Raw genomic sequence first — 18264 nt, 5'->3', positions numbered from 1 at the left:
TAAAGGCTTAACCAAAGGTTTTTACTATACTTACGGCACAGATATCAGCATATGGTGGTCTCTCTTCAAGTTTTTAAAGCATATGTTTTATTTTTAGCGCATGATTTTATATTGTGTAAGTGACATTTTCTGGATTGTCACATCCATAACGGTACATATTCCTCATGAATGGGCACATGAAAATAAAAATGAAGTAACTATTTTAGGTTCTGTGAAGAGGCATCCATTCTCCATTTGTTGGTTATAATTGCATCATGTTTGTGCATTTTAATTCACAGAAATCCTAAAAAGTTTGTATTTTGTCTTATTTTTGTCACATCCATAACACATGTTTATTTCCCTTTTTTTAAAATAGAAAACTCATGGATAGACTGATTATTTTCTGATGTTTAAACAATCAACAAGGGTTTAGTAAAATATAAACAGATGGTTCAATATATTCTCAACAAATCCATTCTCGTCCATAACGCAAAATGTCACATCCCAAATTGTCAATCTTATTATATTTTTTAAATAAGTTTATGAATTTTGTTTTCTTTCGGTTCTATTGTGAGAAACTGTCAATTTTATTAAAAAAAGTTTATTAGAAAGTGTCAATCTTATTGTGTTTTTCAAAATAAGTAATTTACACATTTTTTTTATTTGGTTGAGTCGTGAGAAACATTTACGCATTATTTTTATCTTCGTCAAATTGTAAGAAATTATATATTTCATAAAAAAATTAAGACTAAGGATTATCTTAAACAAAAATATCTTACTAAAAACATTACTTGTGTGGATTTTGAGACAACACAAAGGCAATTATGTATTTAAAGATATGTCCGTGCAGGTTGTTTTCCGTTTGGACAGCTGTTACATACATTTTTTTGTCTTGGACTAGTCTAATCCCTGTCCGGGAAACTATCCCTTTAAATCTCATGAGAATGCCAATCCTGAAAAATGTGTTACCACTCTCAGCATCTGTTATATGAAGCCTGTGCACATTGTCTATGTAATGTTATAAAAACAATAGTTTTATTGCAAAAACTGTGATGTTGTATCATTTGTGATGCACCAGACTTACAGCTTTCACTTGTTTCCTTCAGGTTGTCAATACGTGCCGCTGGGCCACATGCTGACCTTCAAAGTGGCCTATCAGATCGCAGCAGGCCTGGCCTATCTGCACAGGAAGAACATTATCTTCTGTGACCTCAAGTCGGACAATATCCTGGTTTGGTCTCTGGATGTGGAAGACTCCATTAACATCAAGCTGTCCGACTACGGCATCTCACGACAGTCCTTTCACGAGGGAGCTTTAGGAGTCGAGGGGACGCCTGGATATCAGGCTCCTGAGATTCGACCCGGCATCGTCTATGATGAGAAGGTAAAGAAACAAAATCAAAGAATGAGCGCGGGTTACTCTTAAAGGTATTTGATGAGGTGATTGACATAAACGCTTTCTGCCTATTCCCTGGGAATTAAACCTGTCACCTTGCTGTTTAATTGAAGAATGTTCTCACTTGAGTTTTGAGTGTTTTGACCACACCGACAACACTGAATCCTGAACACACACTTCATAATATCGGCTTCATATCCAACAAGCGTGATAAATCCAGTGTGTTACATTTGAGTCACCATTCACTGTAATTGAATGGAGAAAGATGCAATGGAAGTGAATGGGGACTGAGGCTGTCAGTCGCTAATGTTGACTCTTTTGTGTCATACGTGTTGGAAAAACCTGAGGATACTTTAATTTTTAAGTAAATTATGTCTTTATCTCGATTTGTTTTGCTTGTTAACCCTTCAGCGTACTTGTCCCATTGTAAATGTTTTTTGGCTTGTTCTACAAACCTTGGTTCCTCCTTCAATCCATTTGCCACATCTGCGTTTTCACGTTCAATGTTAAATCTGAGTCTGCCCTCGGGGTGTTTAAAACACATGGATTTTTCTTCTTTGAAATTTTCAGCGCCCCTTTGGCTGTTGATATCCCGGGGATATCCTTCAAAGAAAGATTATAGATCCAGGCAGGCTTATATGTCAATACACAAAGTTGATTTGTTTTCTATTTTAACTACTTGTTTTAAGAAGTCGGGTTAGCTTAGTTTGCATGGATTTTGTCCAACAGAGCTGAATAAATTCTTAATTTATTGCCACACAACAAGGGTCAGGGGAGTTTCTTTTCACATACGTGGTTTTTGAATACAGCGAAAAACTTGGGGTTCGAAGGCTATTTATGTGATTTTATTGATTTATTTGTACTTATTAATGTGATTTTTACATCCATAATCTGAGAGAAGGATAAAGAAACTTAATTATTGAAACATCTCTTGGATTATTTATGGTTAAAGAATTTGAGATTCATAAAGAAATAAAAGTCTTCAGAATTAATAAGCCTTAACTCACAAACGTAAATTTTATTTATGGATGTTTCTTCCGGCATGTTCTGTCATCTGTTTTAAGATAAAAGCCTTTATTCTGAACTGAGTAAAATAAAACCTGGCACCGAGGCCATAAATATTCTGTAAAATTACTGCTTTTCCCTGTAAAATTACACTTCCCCTGGTTTTCTTGTATAATTGTGGGCTTTTTCTGACATTTGACGTTTTTGACCGTATTTTAAAAGTAGATTCCTGAAAAAAAAATCCTAAACTGGGGCGCCAGAAATTCTTCGCCTTTTACAATGTTGCGATGTACCGTAAAAAAACGATTTTCCTGCTTTTCTTGTAAATATGCAGTCTTTTCCATGTAATATGATGGATTTTGATTTTAAAATCATTTTTACAGTGAAGGTATTTGAATTCATGTGTGATAAGGTCGGAGCTAAGATGTTTTGGGATGTGAGAAATCTGCGTTACCGCTGGAATGAAAGCAGATGTGAAATGTGTAAGTTGTGGAAGCGTTTGGCGAGCCTCAGGCTTGTACTACATACTGTTTCCTGCTGTTTGACATGCCTGGTCTGTGATGTCATAAGTAACTACTGTAACACGTGTGAAGTGTGAAGACCAGGGTTTTCCTTTACGTATGCTGGCAAAAGCTGAACTTTTTGTAAATGCGGTAAGATCGACCCTGTTATGTTTTACAGGGATTGTCTATTAATAGGACTGACCTAAAAAGGCGTTTAATACAAATGTGTCGACCGCTGATAAGACATGACGGCACTTCTCAAATAATTCAGACCCTTGGGATTAGACCTGGCATCGTCTTTTGAGAAGATACCGAAAGAGGAAATCCTAAAATTCATTTGCACGAAGGACGATAACAATAAAGTTTTAACAATTGTTCTGACTTTAAGGGTAAAAAAAGACTAGTCCCAGACTAATTCAAATGTTATTGCCGTCTTAATTGCACTTGCACTTGCATATCTTAAAATATATCAGTCCAATTGTTTTGTCTCAAGATGGACACAGTAATGTTTGTTTGTAAACAATCTTTTTAAAAACGCCTTAATTATCCTAATTTAGCCAAGGCCTAGTCCTGGTTTAGGCTAATCCCTTTCCGGGAAACAACCCCTTGAGAACAGTAAACTCCACACCACAATGAGAATGACATTGTTGGCTTCACCTACAGAGTGTCTTTTCCAGCTGATGAACAATAAAACATGGGCAGCCAATCAAAATCCATTCGAGTTTAAAGGACCAACGCATTTAAAATATGAAACTGCAGCACACAAGCTTGGTATAAACACAGAGTTTTCATACATTGATGTGGACGCTTATACAGTGATTGTTACAGTTAGTTTCATGGTTGTCGTCCTTAGTTTGCAGAAGAATGAAAATTCTGTCATTAATTAGTTCAAAGTACATTACTGTGGATTCCTTGTAATGATACATTCCTGTCGTCCATCTCTGTCAGGTGGATATGTTTTCATACGGTATGGTTCTATACGAGCTCTTGTCCGGCCGCCGACCATGCATGGGTCAACACCTGCTTCAGATCGCTAAGAAACTTTCTAAAGGAGTGAGACCAGCGCTGGGCGTCCCGGAGGAGGTGCAGTTCCACTGTCTGCAGTCTCTCATGCAGGACTGCTGGGACACCAAACCGGAGAAGGTACGACTTTTATTATCTGCTGGAGCTGCTCAAAAGCGCTCCCATAGACCATCACTGCATCTCAGCGCTGCTCATTTCCATTTCAAATAAACCTGAAGTTGACTGTATTCGTGTCAGATGTTGTGCATATACAGTAGAGGAATAATGTCTTGTTATCTGGTGTGTGTGTTTGTGTAGCGTCCTCTGGCCGCTCCTCTCTTGAGACACATGCAGGAGCCCAGTTTTGCATGTCTCAGATACCTGCTGCCTTGTCAGGAACACAGTCAGCTCTTCCTCTCGCCTCTGCAGGGATACAGCGCTGTATTCTGGGATGGAGAAAATGACAGCAGGTGTGTTTGGGTATGCTTCTTAGGGAATGGTAGAGTAAAAACATGGCATTTCTTGTCACAATGAAGGGTTGTGTGTGAGTTTGGCATCTTTGGATCTCCTGATCTGCACCGAAACTTTGAAGGTGGTTTAGTAATGGACAGCTTGGTTTTAATAGCGATTAGTATTAGCATGTTCAGGTCTGATATATCCTATCAATTAAAAAAAGACAGGAAATTGCAAGGAATTTTTATTCTGTATGTTGAAAATGATAAGAAACGTCACCGAATTGATGTTTAATATGAACAGTCATTATATGAAGTAAAAACATTCAGAAAGTTTAATTTAAGAAATATTAATATTAAGGGATCTTAATTCAATATTCATAATCTGTATTGACAGACATCAATCGGAATTATCAGCTATGCAATCGGTGGATGAATTCAGTATCCGTGCATTACTAATTTTTGTCAATAATGTTAATTATACCATAGTCTGTTTGAATACTTGATTCTGATTGGCTGGAAGGTGTGCATTAAATCGTTTAATAAACAGGTATTTCCAATCACTTAGATCAACATTTAACATTTATTTTCACCTGACTGAGTACGGAAAATAAATACTATGGGAGTCAATGGAGGATGAGATGTGACATTCTCCCAAATATCTTCCTTTGTGTTCAGCAAAACAAAGACATTTATACAGGTTCGGAACAATCTGAGGGTGCGTAAATGATGACAGAATTTTCATTTTTGGGTGAAGTATCCCTTTAAAGGATTTTAATGCTTCGTGTCGGATGGTTCTTGGCATTAAAATCCTTTAATGCATGGCTAGCCGTGGATTATCCCTTACGTATCGCATGAAATCATTTTTCTCTTTCCTTACCCACCATCTTGAATTGACGTAATTTTTACTGAGTCACAGTGCATTATGGGATTGGGTGCAATTTGGCTTAAAACAGCAGTTGTGTCTCTACTCTATCTTCGTCAGCAAGTGTATGAACTTTCCTCACATAATTTCTCTCTTACATTAGGTTAGCATAACTGCAATCGCTCATGTGTGCACAAGGATGCACTCTGGGACACATACGTATTTTAACAACTGAATGATGTTGTATACAATAACTTAATCCTAAAATGATGATACCGCCCATTTATGCAACTCAGCCAAAAAAAGATCAATGGACCAGGCTCTTTTAAATCCCCCTCATATGCTCCATATGGCTCCATAATTACCCACATTTCACTCCATTTACCTCATTTATACACTTTCACTGTATCACATTTTTCTGTCTATTTATTGCCAGTGGCTTCTCTTCACACCTTCATTAAAGCCGTTCTGGAGCCTTTTCCACTTTCCCTTGGCGCTCATTTAAAAAATTGGCTTATTTTAATATTCATGAGCTCATATATAGGAGCTCATTACTATGCGTGACAAATGCAGCGTGATGTACAGACAGTCTCTCGGGGTGGCTCATCCCATTGTTGGGTGTTTTGTTGGCGGGCACAGAATCTCTCTGAGGTATATCTGCATCACAGGTGTTTGCAATTACTGATAGCCATCAGCGTGCCAAACGGAGCCGCGCTGCAGGAGCTTCAATACGTCATGACAGCGAGGCAGAAGAAAGAAGGCTTTGTGTGGCGTTAATCATAGACTGAGCCTCCTAACTAGTGCACTTCTCGAAACATGGCTATAAGAGCTTATAAATACAGACGTGTGCTGTGAGAGGAATCAAGGATAAGCATTCTCACAGTCATGGTAATCCTTGAAATTAAATATGGGAGGACATGGAAATTAAAGAAAATTTGTACTAGTTTTGCTCCTTAAAAAAAAACACAAACTTGAGCTACCTCAAATTTTAAGGCAAAATCAAACTGGCTTTTGGAATCACTTGAACTTAAATTTTGAATTTGAAATGGGTAAATGTTTTACAATGTTTACTAATACGTACATAATTTACACTAATAAGTCTTATTTGTTCAACTTATTTTTCTCTTAGTTTCAATTGAAAATCACTACGAGGTTGACTCGTTTATAACATGCATTTGAAAAAGCAACACAAATCAAACAACATTATAATATGTTTTATTGTCATGAAAATACCTGAAAAGGTTTGAAGAACAGCAATAGAATATGACCCATAGCATTTCCTGGAACAACTTGTGCAAAATGTTATTCTTGTGTGTCCCATATTCAGAGTTTCTGCAGGAGAGCGCCCTCTGGCTTGTAAATAAAATGTAAATAAACTCCAGCAAACACCAATAAACAAAGACAACGGTGACAAAAAATGTCAGACGGCATCAAACACTGATAGAATGGCATCCAATACTGAGAATCAGTAGCAAACACGGAAATGGCAACAAACAGGAACAACACTTTAAACATTTTTGAATTATTTTCGATCCATGGTTGGGTCAAAACCGAATGAACCCAATCGTTGGGTTGTAATTGAATGCAAGAAATGTCAAACAAATCTAAACAGTCTTTTATGTTTTAAAGACCATGATAAACACATTCCTTCAAGGGTGTCCATACTGTATTTTTTAAAGAAAGGTGATGTGTACTTGACATAGTAATATAAAGTGATCTACTTAATATGCTAATTACTAAGTTATTGCACAAATGATTGGGAAAGTCATGGAGATCTTCAACATAAAGAAGTGGTTGGGATTTTAGACGTGTGGGATTTGAGATACATTATAAATTGGCATTTCTAATTCAATTATATTTGAAGTACATTAGTGTGAGCTCGGTCCAGATCACTTTACCTCTTTATTCATCATTGACATCACATATTAGATTATCATGGCTTCATAAGAAAGAGGAACGCTTCAGATATTGCATGAGAATAACCAATTTACTAAGGTAATTACATCTAAAGCCCTGCAACCGAAATTACAGCGCAATATCATGGCAGTGTGACGGATTGAATCATTTGGGTCTTTTTGTGGTGCGCGTCAGATGAATGGCTTCAGTGATAAAGTAATGAATCAAGGTTTCGCAAAGGAATTAACCAAATCGACGACTAGTAATTTGGGCTTCTTACACTGCAGAAACGAACGTCCGTGCTCACGCGTGATAACATGACGTATAGTAGTTGTTCAGATTGAAGACTTTTTATAAACATGCTTGTGTTTCAAAATTTTGTCTTGATTTGAGGCTTTGCTGTAACTTTAAATCTGAAAACGCCAAAGTGAATTCATTCTTTGTGTGTGTGTCCTGCAGGAACTACACGGTGGTAAACTTGGCTAAAGGTCAGGTGGAGGTGAAGCGGATGCTGTGTCCGGGATCACGGCTCAGCTGCCAGCTGAAGATGGAGAACAGCCTATGGACGGCCACCGAGGTGAGCTGCGTACTTTTCCTCTGCTCATTTGCTGCCTTCTCTTCCACAGCATGGGAATGTTGCCATGGCAACAGCACTGACGGATGCTGAAGGCGTTTGGTTCTTACAGTAAAGTAGATTAATTGTAACTCGGTGCCCTACCCGAATGTGTGTTGCCACTGGCTTTCTAGAGGTCGTCTCGTGTGGAATCCACATGTTTTGTTTTGTTACATAAATATACATAGTTTTCTTAATGAGACTTCCACTAGTGTAGGTCGAAAAGCATCTTAGGCAGGCAAGCACAGATTATATCCTTAAAAAATACATATACGTATATGTAAGCAAGGAAATAAAAAATTGTATGGCTAAAAACAATACATTTACACGACACTAAACACAATGAATCAAAATGACTTAGAATCACTATTGAGTTTATATCTTGAATATCTCAATATAATAACTTTTCATTGTTGCATTTTGCACTTGAAATACCTAAGACATAAGAAAAAAAGGGAAAAAATTGAAAAGAAATTAGAAATGTTACAACATATTATTAAGAAATAATGCAAATATTCGCAGTGCATTTTCACGACAACACTAAAGATGCTGTACTATAGCACGGTTTCATGTCAGAGCTCTGAAAGCAAAGATGTTTCAAAAGAGAAGGAAGCCCTTTGTGAGTGAGTCCAGCGGGTGAATGAAGATGGTTATCGTGATATGTTGTTGATGTTTCTTCAGGAGCAGGAGGTCTTTATCTACAGTCTGAAAGAGATGTGTCCCTTGAGTCTTCCTCAGAAAGTCCTCTCCTGTCCCGCTGTGGTCACCTGTCTCTTCTTACTGCCCGCCCGGAAAGAGGTCAGTGCCACCACGTCTTTGTCATTTCAATCAACCTTCTGCTCAACATCGTAGTTTGATGCGTTTTCTTTAGCTACCCATGGTTAAAAGAAAAAAGCAGAGAGATATTTCATTGTTTTTATTAATAAGAAGTAGGGGTGTAAGAAAATAAGCAATATCGTGTTATCGCAATATTGTCTCAATAGTATCGTGGTCACATGATTGTGTGAAAGATAGATCTTCCAGGCTTAACATAGAGAATTTATATATAATAGATGTTACCTTTGGCAAGGTGTATCTGGTGCAAAATATATTATTTTTAGGTCATTTGACACATCTCATACCATAACTCATATCTCAAAGCAACAGTTATGATTGGAGGAATAAGAAAAGAGGATGATTACATTACATTTAAAAGTCATCCTTTTACATTTTAAATATCACAATGAATACGGCCCTATGGATGGTATACGAGGCATTATCACACAGTGAGATTTGGATATTGTTACATCCTTAATTAATAGACTCTTCATTTTATTCCTTCATGAAGATTTTGTTATTGTGAATCTAGAAACATCACAAATCCAAAACAACATCCTTCATTGCTACGTGGTTAAAAAGCTGACATGCATTCAGGTTTGTGCTCGCACTGCAAAAATAGAATTTCTTTCTGAGCATTTTTGTCTTGCTTTATAGTACCACAAATATAAAAAAAAAAAACTTAAAAGACTACAGTATAAAAGACTTATATTTAGATTGTTTTATGAAAGAATTTTTAAACTAGAAAGAATTAGACACTTTCAAGGTTTTTCTTACACCATAGGTGGATTTAATTGTTTTTGCTTGTTTTAAACACAAACTTACTTAACTTCTTTCATCATAAAACAAGACTAAATGACTGCGTCCGAAAGCTCTAAAATGCTGTCTTCGGAGGCAGCACTTCAAGGTCAGTGTCCTTGTCAAGGAAATGTATCTTGATTTAAGGTTCTTTAGATATTTGTACTGGAAAACAAAGCTTGCTCGGTAAGACATTTATTTTCTGTAGTGTAAGACAACAAAATATTTGTATAATAATTAACGTATGATATTGAATTATATACATCAGGGGAATTCTATTAAAATTCCAAGAAGCCCAGTCTTTTTGTAATTTCTTTGCTTTACGTGTCTGCACTAGTGTTGTTAAAATAAACACGTGTCTGGTACTCTTCATGCGGTGCGTCTTTGGCAGGAGAAGCAGCGCGCATGGAGCAAAAAGGTTTAGTTGGAAGTATGTTTGGAGCTTAATAAAGATATTAGATGATATAGCTGCAAAAGATCAATCACATACATGTTCCTGAAATCTGGTGTGGTGATATTCTCCGTTGTGTAGACACGCAATTTATCTGGACCGCGGTCCGCCAATTGAGAATGACTGATATACATATACAATATATTGTGATGTCGAGGTTATTTGAAACCTTGAAAACGTTTCTGTTTATTGAAATCAAAGAAAATACTGGCGTAAAAATAATTGGGAAGATTGAATTGTTGCCTCAGAAATAAACTGAAAAGGTGTAAGGCACTCAAATTATAATAATGAAGTAAAACTAAAATAAAAATAAATTTGCCTTAAAATTACAAACACAACTATGATATTAAAAAAATATGATATATGATATAATATATAAAACATATATATATAAATATGATATAAATATAAAACAATTAACTGATTATGCTAATTCTACATTTATCATAAATAATTCATCACACCTTTTTATAACTATTTTAAGATTGAATGTTTGACCCAAAGAAAAAGAAAAAAAACCTACAAAATTTAAGATGGATTTGACTAAAAGAGACATTTATTTCTTTTTTTAAATTCCATTAGATATCATGATATCATACTATAGATTACCGGGAACACGTTCTTTTGTGACAGGGTCTTACACTGAAGAATAAACAAGACTTCTTTAAACCATTTAAAGTTGTATGGATCAGTTACTAAAGATATGAAAACTGTGGCTTTGATATTCTTTACAATTTCAGCTTTTGTGTTTTACTAAAGTATGAAAGTCGCTTTTAGTGAAATGTCCCTTGTTATCCATGATTAAATGATCATTAATAAAACAAGATAAACAGAAGTATGTGATGATATCTGAAGTGTACATTTCACATACATCCCTTCAGGAAAGGATTTATGAGCGATGGTTCTCTCGCAGACGTTCATTGGACACTGTTCCTCTGGTGTTTGAAGTTCTGCTGTCCAGGTGTTCTGACTCACTTCCGTCTCAATGACAGATTCAGTCCTCGTCTCTTCACCAAACACACTCTTATATGGGCCTCACGCTCTTTGAAGTGCCACCGGGTCCTGGCGTTCACTCACCGAAGGTCACTTACAGACCGGCTGTAAAAAGCAGTTGTGGAGATTCAGGAAGGCAAATGCAGCTGGTTTTCGCGGTCGGGGTGGTTGTAGGGAGGGGACGCTTTTAGATACGGCTCTTGGACAAAAATGCACGACTAAAATATCCAGAAAGAAATGTTCTGTGTGCTTGGACCGGGTGTTGCTGATGTGTGTGTATGTGAAGAGTCACCGTAGAACTTTTTTAAATGTCAAACCAATATTTTCTTACTGTGAGTCTAAGATTTCTGCGCCATTTCTCCACCAAACAAAATAATAGAACAGCTCAGTGCAGGAAGACCCGCCTCAAACTCACCCCATTGGTCGAGACAGAGGTTGACGTGTGTAGCTTCCTAAACAAAGAAAGTAGTATTTTGAAAGTACCAAAGAACTTCAGTGTTTAAACCCTTCGGGAAGTCAAACTAAAAATGGTTCAGTTATAGTTAGTGTTGAGTAGCAAGATTTGAGTTGGGACATGAAGTCTGGTGCACGATGTGGCTATTTCAGGGCAGTTTCTGGTGGAAAGATTGTAGAATGACCCGCAGATGGCCAAATCATTTTGGGCTCTTCTGAAATAGCTTTGAATAAAACTCAATTGCAAATACTTTTCAGTTTCGTATGAATTTCGTATGAATTCGTATCATTGAATTAGGTCTTGTTATCAAATTTCAACTACAAGATTATTTAGACTCATGATATCAACATTACCACAATGTCTATTTTTATAATAATAATAATAATAATATGTACAACCATAATAAATAATGCAATCTGTTACATTACGTTTTTGTAAATATGAGTGTATAGAAGAAGAGAGAAAGAAAGTTTGACCAGTAAGGCAACACGTTATAGAGTTTATTTGAAGAAAAAACACCTTATAAAAAAACTGTTTTCACGTGTTTACATGCTTTTAAAAAAACGCAGAAAACGCAGAAACTCGAGTTTACATAATAGTTTGAGACTTGCAAGGTTTCTTGCGTGCAGTGATGTCAGTAATGATAGTCCGTCTAGTAACTAAAAATACCACGGGGAAATCTGTTGGAAGCTTTATTTTTATATCTCATGTCCGCAGTACCTGCATATGCTACAATAGTTCTTCATTTTACCATGTCTACATCGACTTATTGATTTGAGAGGGGATTTTTATTTGTTATTTTATGCGTTATCCGTTTAAGACTTTTACTATTACACTGTCAGACATGGGCAAATAAACAAAACTGAAAGAAAACATGTAAAGGTGTTTACATGCAAAGCGAAATTGGAGTAATAGGCAAAAAACTACCTTTGTTACGCCATTTGTGACTTTTCCCCGATATAAGAAAAACGTTTTACGTGTTTACACGCCCTTAAATGTTATCAGCTTATTAATCATAATTGGAGTAAGATTGTATGTAAACACACTCATTAACGATATTGTGATTAGTGGAGTATTGACACCGTGTTAGTTATTACAATTAATAATATCATAATTATCGACCATACTGATATATTGTGACCATTCTAATGCAAATTGTACAAAAACATCGAACAAAAAATTGCTTGATCCCCGCCCCTAAACATTATCATCACTAAGACGAGAGCAGATTGAACTACACCGTCCAAATGGGAAAGTACAAATAATACGAATTCGCTACTTTCTATGAATAGTTAAGAATTTCCATTAGATTCCATTATTTCGTCTACAAAAAAGTGTACAATATGTCAGCATTTCTGTAATCCAATCAAATTATTAGTTCCTCCAGAAATGAGTATCAAGACAATATTTTTGTATCCCTATTGGTGCCAACCAGATTGACTAATGCAATGTTTTCTCTACCTACAGACTCTCCCGCAGGTGTACGCAGGTATGTCCGATGGTCTGGTGGTGGTTTATTCTCTAGTAGATGACATGCCAGTGGAAGGGGAGACCTATATCTGTTCGCACACCGTCAACAAGAATCTTCTCGGCATGGACGACTCTGACCCTCGCCAGCGGCCGTATCCCGTAAGAAGCATCGTACCTGTGCGCACCGGATCGGAGCTGTGGTACACCAACGGTCCCGGCATCCTCGTAATTAACAGCCTCACCCTTGATCCCGTCTGCCGCCTGGACCCGTATCTCCCACCTTCAAGCGTGATCTCCATGACTACCTCCGTCAGCTGCTGGGGGGACGAGGTCATCTGGTGCCTTGACGACCACACCAACTCGCTCCTGATGTATCACACCGCTAGCTACCAGCTTTGTGCAACCTACAACTGTAGCGATGCGAACCCATTGCGAGACATCTTCCCCGTGCAAAAGCCGACGGGGGTCGTCACTTCCGTGACCACTTCTGAGGATATAGAGGAGCCTCTTCCAACCAACCAGGAGCTCGTAACTATAACGGTCACGCACAGCGACGGTGCCGGAACGCAGATCCTGTGCCAGCAGGACTCACTGGATTATTGCTCCATGACTTCTTCAGGGTTCAGCTCTGAACAACTGGATCAGATCAGAGATTTGGAGCAGGGCGGAGCAGGTCTCCCTCATATTGAGCGCTCTAGTTCAGGACCTCTCAGCTCGCTGACCAGCTCCGGCAGTATTCCCTTGTCCACAGACTTTGAAGAGACAGAGCTAGCTTCAGTCGAATCATCACCGTCCAGAAGTGCAGCAGATCCAGAGCTGTCTGCGCAGAACATACCACCACAACTGAAGGCCTTAAACATCATAGCCGTCAACGGCTCCATCTGGATTCCAAGGTATGGGCCGAGCTTTAGTGAATATCTCTAATAAGACAACGTACAAGTATTTATCGTAGCTGTAGCAACAGCTTAAGTTACAGCCATAAACATAAAAAAGGCCAAATATTTAACAGTAGTCCAACTGCCTGAATGAGCAAATCTTCACTACTTTTTAGATAAAAATTTACATTTTCCTGCGCAGATAATAGCATATGACTTCTAAGTAGCACGAGAACAAAGCATCAAGTCAAATAGCTTTCTTCTTTTAAGGTCAAGAGCTGGAACAACATTCTTTTTAAACCCTCTCATTACATCATAGGTCTGTGATTTGTTGCTCGTTGCCCTCTAATTAGAATTTTTACCCTACTTACCCTAACCCGTCTTGCTTGAGTTATTCAGATGCAAGAGAGAAAGTGTACACATTTAACATTACACTGGTGGAAAGGGAAATGTTTCATTCATCTGTGCGTAATATAAAATTGTTCTCATTAATCTCAAAGTATTGAGGTCGCACAGGTGCCAAATTCAATAAATCTTTTATAAAAAGAGAATCCTGTAAACTAGGTTAGATGTCTAAAGTGTTAGCTATTGTATAATCTTTTGTGTTTCAGAGCATTGCTGTATTGTGTTTGTTTATCTGAACATCAGATCGACAGACAGTATTGTTTGTAGTGTTGTTCAGGTATTGTAAAGCAGGGTTAGACAGTCTGGACAATATCAAGGTTGTGTTGACATTATTTATGTAAGTGTACTGTGCATATTTTTAAATATTTATAAATACATAGATTTATACGTTTAGGAAATATTTAAAATCTACATAAATATACAAATATGTGTTTTTATAAAAACAAAATGAATGTGCACAGTACACAGACATATATTATGTAAACTCAAACTTTTATTCTGGATACGATTGATCGCGATTATTTGTTGATCAGCCCTGATATAGATCAAATCGTTAAACATTTAATATGCCAGAAATTGATTTGAGTTGAGTTTATTGAGTTTATAGTTTATATTAATATTTTATAATGACAAAATATTTTTTTCTTTTCTGTGTTTGTTGTTTTCTTTATTGATGGATTTTGATAGTAAGGTACAGAGAGGAGAAAAGACAACGAGATCTTTAAAGCATTTTGTGGTCCAAAAAGAAAACAATTGAAAACATAAACAACTCCCAGGTTGTTTACACAATGTTTTTAAGTAAACACTGAAACCGTTTTGGCTGTTCATTTACACGACAACAACGTTTTGATGAACGGCAGGAATGTTTTAACATTGTTGCATGTAAATAAGATTTATAAACGCATAGAATTAAAAACGTTTCTATTTTAAGTGTATTGCACATTGCTGTAGAAACATACCCCTAGAAACCTCAGGGAATTAACGCGCCCAAAGGTGTGGGAACAGTGATAAAGGCTGTTCATCAGAGGTTTGGTATTGTTTAAATGTTTCTTGGGAAATGCTGGTGTGAAGTTTTATCTGTGCTTTTGCTTAACATCACATGTAAGTCATGAGACTGTGAAATGTCAAACGCAGTGATGTGTTGACGTGTGTTTCAGGCGTGGAGGTGACATCATGGTCATTGAGGTTCAAGAACAGTCAGGGTCGCTCAGAGGTCGTGTGATCGCTGTGTTGACGGTCAGTGGAGCGGTGGAGTACGGGTACGTAATCCTTCAATCTACAGATAGATGAACATAAATTATTTATACATTTATCACTGCGCTGTCGCTGTTAACTGATTAAAACCCTCGCTGAATGATGTCCTCTGATACCCATAATTCATTAGCAAACCATGAATCTCACATACATACATTCGCTCCTCAAAGTATCCTTTCTTATTAACAAAAATAAGATTTTGAATGTGTGGCCAGCTCATGAATAGAGTTCCTTATACACGTGAGATATTTAACATTTCAGCCATTGATTCCCTCTGGAGTTTCTATATTTCACTACAGACCTTATTTTACTCGTAAATCTTAAAATGCGTTCTATATTCCCAAAGAGAATCCGCTGTGAGGGTTGGCCTACACATCGATGTCATTACTGAGCAGATCTACAGGAAGAAAACTCATTCTTTAAGAATCACAAATACAAATTCTGTCATCATTTCATCACCATCATGTGCTTTAAAACCGGTCTATGAAGAAGATGGAGTGCAATGTTCTTTGGTTATCGACCTTCTTCATATTTTCTTCTTTTGTGTTCAACAGAAAGAAGAAAGTCATACAGGTTTGATATGACATGAGGGTAAATCAATGATGACAGAAATGACATTTTTGGGTTCATCATGATGTACAATATAAGCTTTTACACTACAATGACACATGTATGAAAACCTCCAGATATGTTTATTTTGTTTTAGATCCAATTTTACTAATATTCTACATTGTCATTTATATTTTTCACTTCTAGAACCACAGATCTTCCGTTTTTTTATCATGTTTAATAGTGTTTTATTGTGTTAGTTAGCTGTATTTTTTTAGTTATTATAGCTTGAATCAAAACAAAACAACTGCAGTTTGATTGATATTAATTGGAATACACAATAACAAAAAAGATTTTTGAACAAATAAAAAAATGATCGAGTTATCTCATTTTGGAACCAAACTCTTCATATATTACAATTATTTTAATTGGAAACGCATCAATATATTGGTCGATAATCTGTATCGGTCGGTAAAGGTAATTTCTCACTATCGGATAGTTTAAAAACAACCGATGTTCAGGGCCGATATATCCAATGAATTTGTGCTCTGTATGTAGAAAATGTTAAAAAAACATCTCGAGTTTGATGTTTAATGTTAATCGTCATTATATAAATAACATTCAGAGCTATAAGTCAAGTCTCGGCAGATATCACTTATTTCGAAAAGTAATCACAAACCTGTCTTTAGTACTTTACAGGATCTAAATCATCATTTAAGGTCTGTACACACCAGAAACAACTTTAACTATATTAGCGTCCACATCATAGTTGCATTGTTAATGCAAACGTTTAATTTCAAATGGATTTTTTATTATTCATTTTTTACTTAAAAAAACGCAACGTTAGTGACCACAACTATATCATTCCTGTGCATCATTATCTTTAAATATACGAATGATTTCCAAAACGTTATACTTTTCAGTCTTTGTGTGAATGAGCCCTAACATCAGAATTGTTATTCATCCAGTCGATTTACTTCCAGTGTGTTCGTTCGAACGTTTTCTACTCGAGTTAGTGGAAATGCATGTCATAAACTGGTCTCTGTCACGTCCTCGAAACCCCGTCGGCGTTCAACGTAAACATGCATCCATCAAACAAACGGCGCTTTCAGAGCCTCTAACTGCACCTCTGTGAATCCTTCCAAGAAGAGAGCTGATGATATTTCTGCGAAGAGTCGTCTCTGGTCGCTCGCAGCTCACTTCTCTCTCTCTCTCTGTGTGCAGGGCTCTCGCCGAGGCAGCGCTGGTTGCTAAAGACACTGTTGTGTGTGGCTTTCGTAATGAAAACATGGCCTGGTGCCTGGCTGTCTGGAGGAGCTGGGGAGGCCGAGAACTGGAGCTCTTCTACCGCGGCTATGAGGACCTCGGCCGCTTGGAGAGCAGTTTGAGGAAAAGGAGGTAGCTGTGTAAACCCATTTGTGTGTCAGACGGAGAATCGACGTACTGTGCCGCTCATAACGAAACATACACACACTCGATACAGGTGTGTGCTTGTGGGGGAACACACACACATGCAGGCTTATATAAACCTGTGAAACCGCACGTACGGTTGTAACATATGGATTCACACTCACAAGTTTACAGACAAACACACTGAAATATAATTAAATACTCAGAAAGTAGAGCTAAAGCAGTTTTCACATCAGAAGGTCTTCGCTCACCTTACAACCTGAAAGTGTGTCAATGTGTGTGTCCAGAAAGAGATTGTTGAGAGGAAATGATGCTCGAATGACCTCTTCTTTAATCTTGTGTTTGTTTAAGACCCTGTAAGTGACCAGCACTAATACAATGCCATCTTTCATCATTCATTAACCTTAATATCTATACGAGTTTCTTTCGTCGCAAATCGCAAAAGAAGATATTTTGAAGAATGTTGATAAGCGATAAACACTGAACTCCATTGACTTCCATTGTGTGGACACACAACCACTGAGACGTTTCTCAAAATATCCACTGAAGAAAGACTCACATACAGGTTTTGAGAGCGATTTCAGAAGAATCCGGAAGCGTTATGTGCTGATCTGATATTGTGAATACCAGCATGTCAACGTTTTGCTATTGTAAATAATATATGAGGAGTTCATCTCTATAGAATGAAATGTGTTATTTATTGTAGAATGTCCAAATCTCATGCAGCATGTGTAAAAAGTTGTTCTCAAACTGTAAATAACCTTGAAATTAACAATAAACTGGGGAAAAAACTGAACGTTGCACTGCTTTATTCTGAAGCTACTCTAATGTTTCCTTCAGCTAATCAAACAAATGCCATGAAATTATAAAACGCTAAGGTATCACGCAGCTATGCATATGTATGTAGTTCACAAATTTACAGTATCATACATGTGTCCTATGGTGCGACGGCAAAAATTGAGAAAACAAACTGGTAGTAATATATTATTAATATTTATAATCTAAAATAGCATAAGAGAGATTTATCTTCGTTGTTCGTTTTTTCTTCATTTTTGCTGTCACACCATAAGACCGAGTG

General features: G+C 37.0%; 1 protein-coding gene across 3 annotated transcripts in view; it reads left to right on the top strand.

Annotated features, from left to right (window-relative positions):
* lrrk1 (leucine-rich repeat kinase 1) overlaps positions 1-17969 on the top strand; it is a 69245-nt gene extending 51276 nt beyond the window's left edge. For all 3 annotated transcript variants that reach the window (XM_056736240.1, XM_056736163.1, XM_056736327.1), the window contains 8 exons: positions 1086-1363; positions 3832-4026; positions 4204-4355; positions 7558-7675; positions 8393-8509; positions 12691-13586; positions 15131-15232; positions 17001-17969. In XM_056736240.1, the coding sequence (XP_056592218.1) occupies positions 1086-1363; positions 3832-4026; positions 4204-4355; positions 7558-7675; positions 8393-8509; positions 12691-13586; positions 15131-15232; positions 17001-17178 (2036 nt within the window). In that variant the 3' untranslated portion in view covers positions 17179-17969. The remainder of the gene's footprint in view (positions 1-1085; positions 1364-3831; positions 4027-4203; positions 4356-7557; positions 7676-8392; positions 8510-12690; positions 13587-15130; positions 15233-17000) is intronic.
* The last annotated feature ends 295 nt before the right edge of the window (positions 17970-18264 follow it).

This window comes from Triplophysa dalaica, chromosome 1 (assembly GCF_015846415.1).
Source record: "Triplophysa dalaica isolate WHDGS20190420 chromosome 1, ASM1584641v1, whole genome shotgun sequence".
In the NCBI taxonomy this organism is placed as follows: domain Eukaryota; kingdom Metazoa; phylum Chordata; class Actinopteri; order Cypriniformes; family Nemacheilidae; genus Triplophysa; species Triplophysa dalaica.
The sequence above is the reverse complement of the archived record's forward strand: the minus strand, read 5'-3'. Positions and strand labels throughout refer to the sequence as shown.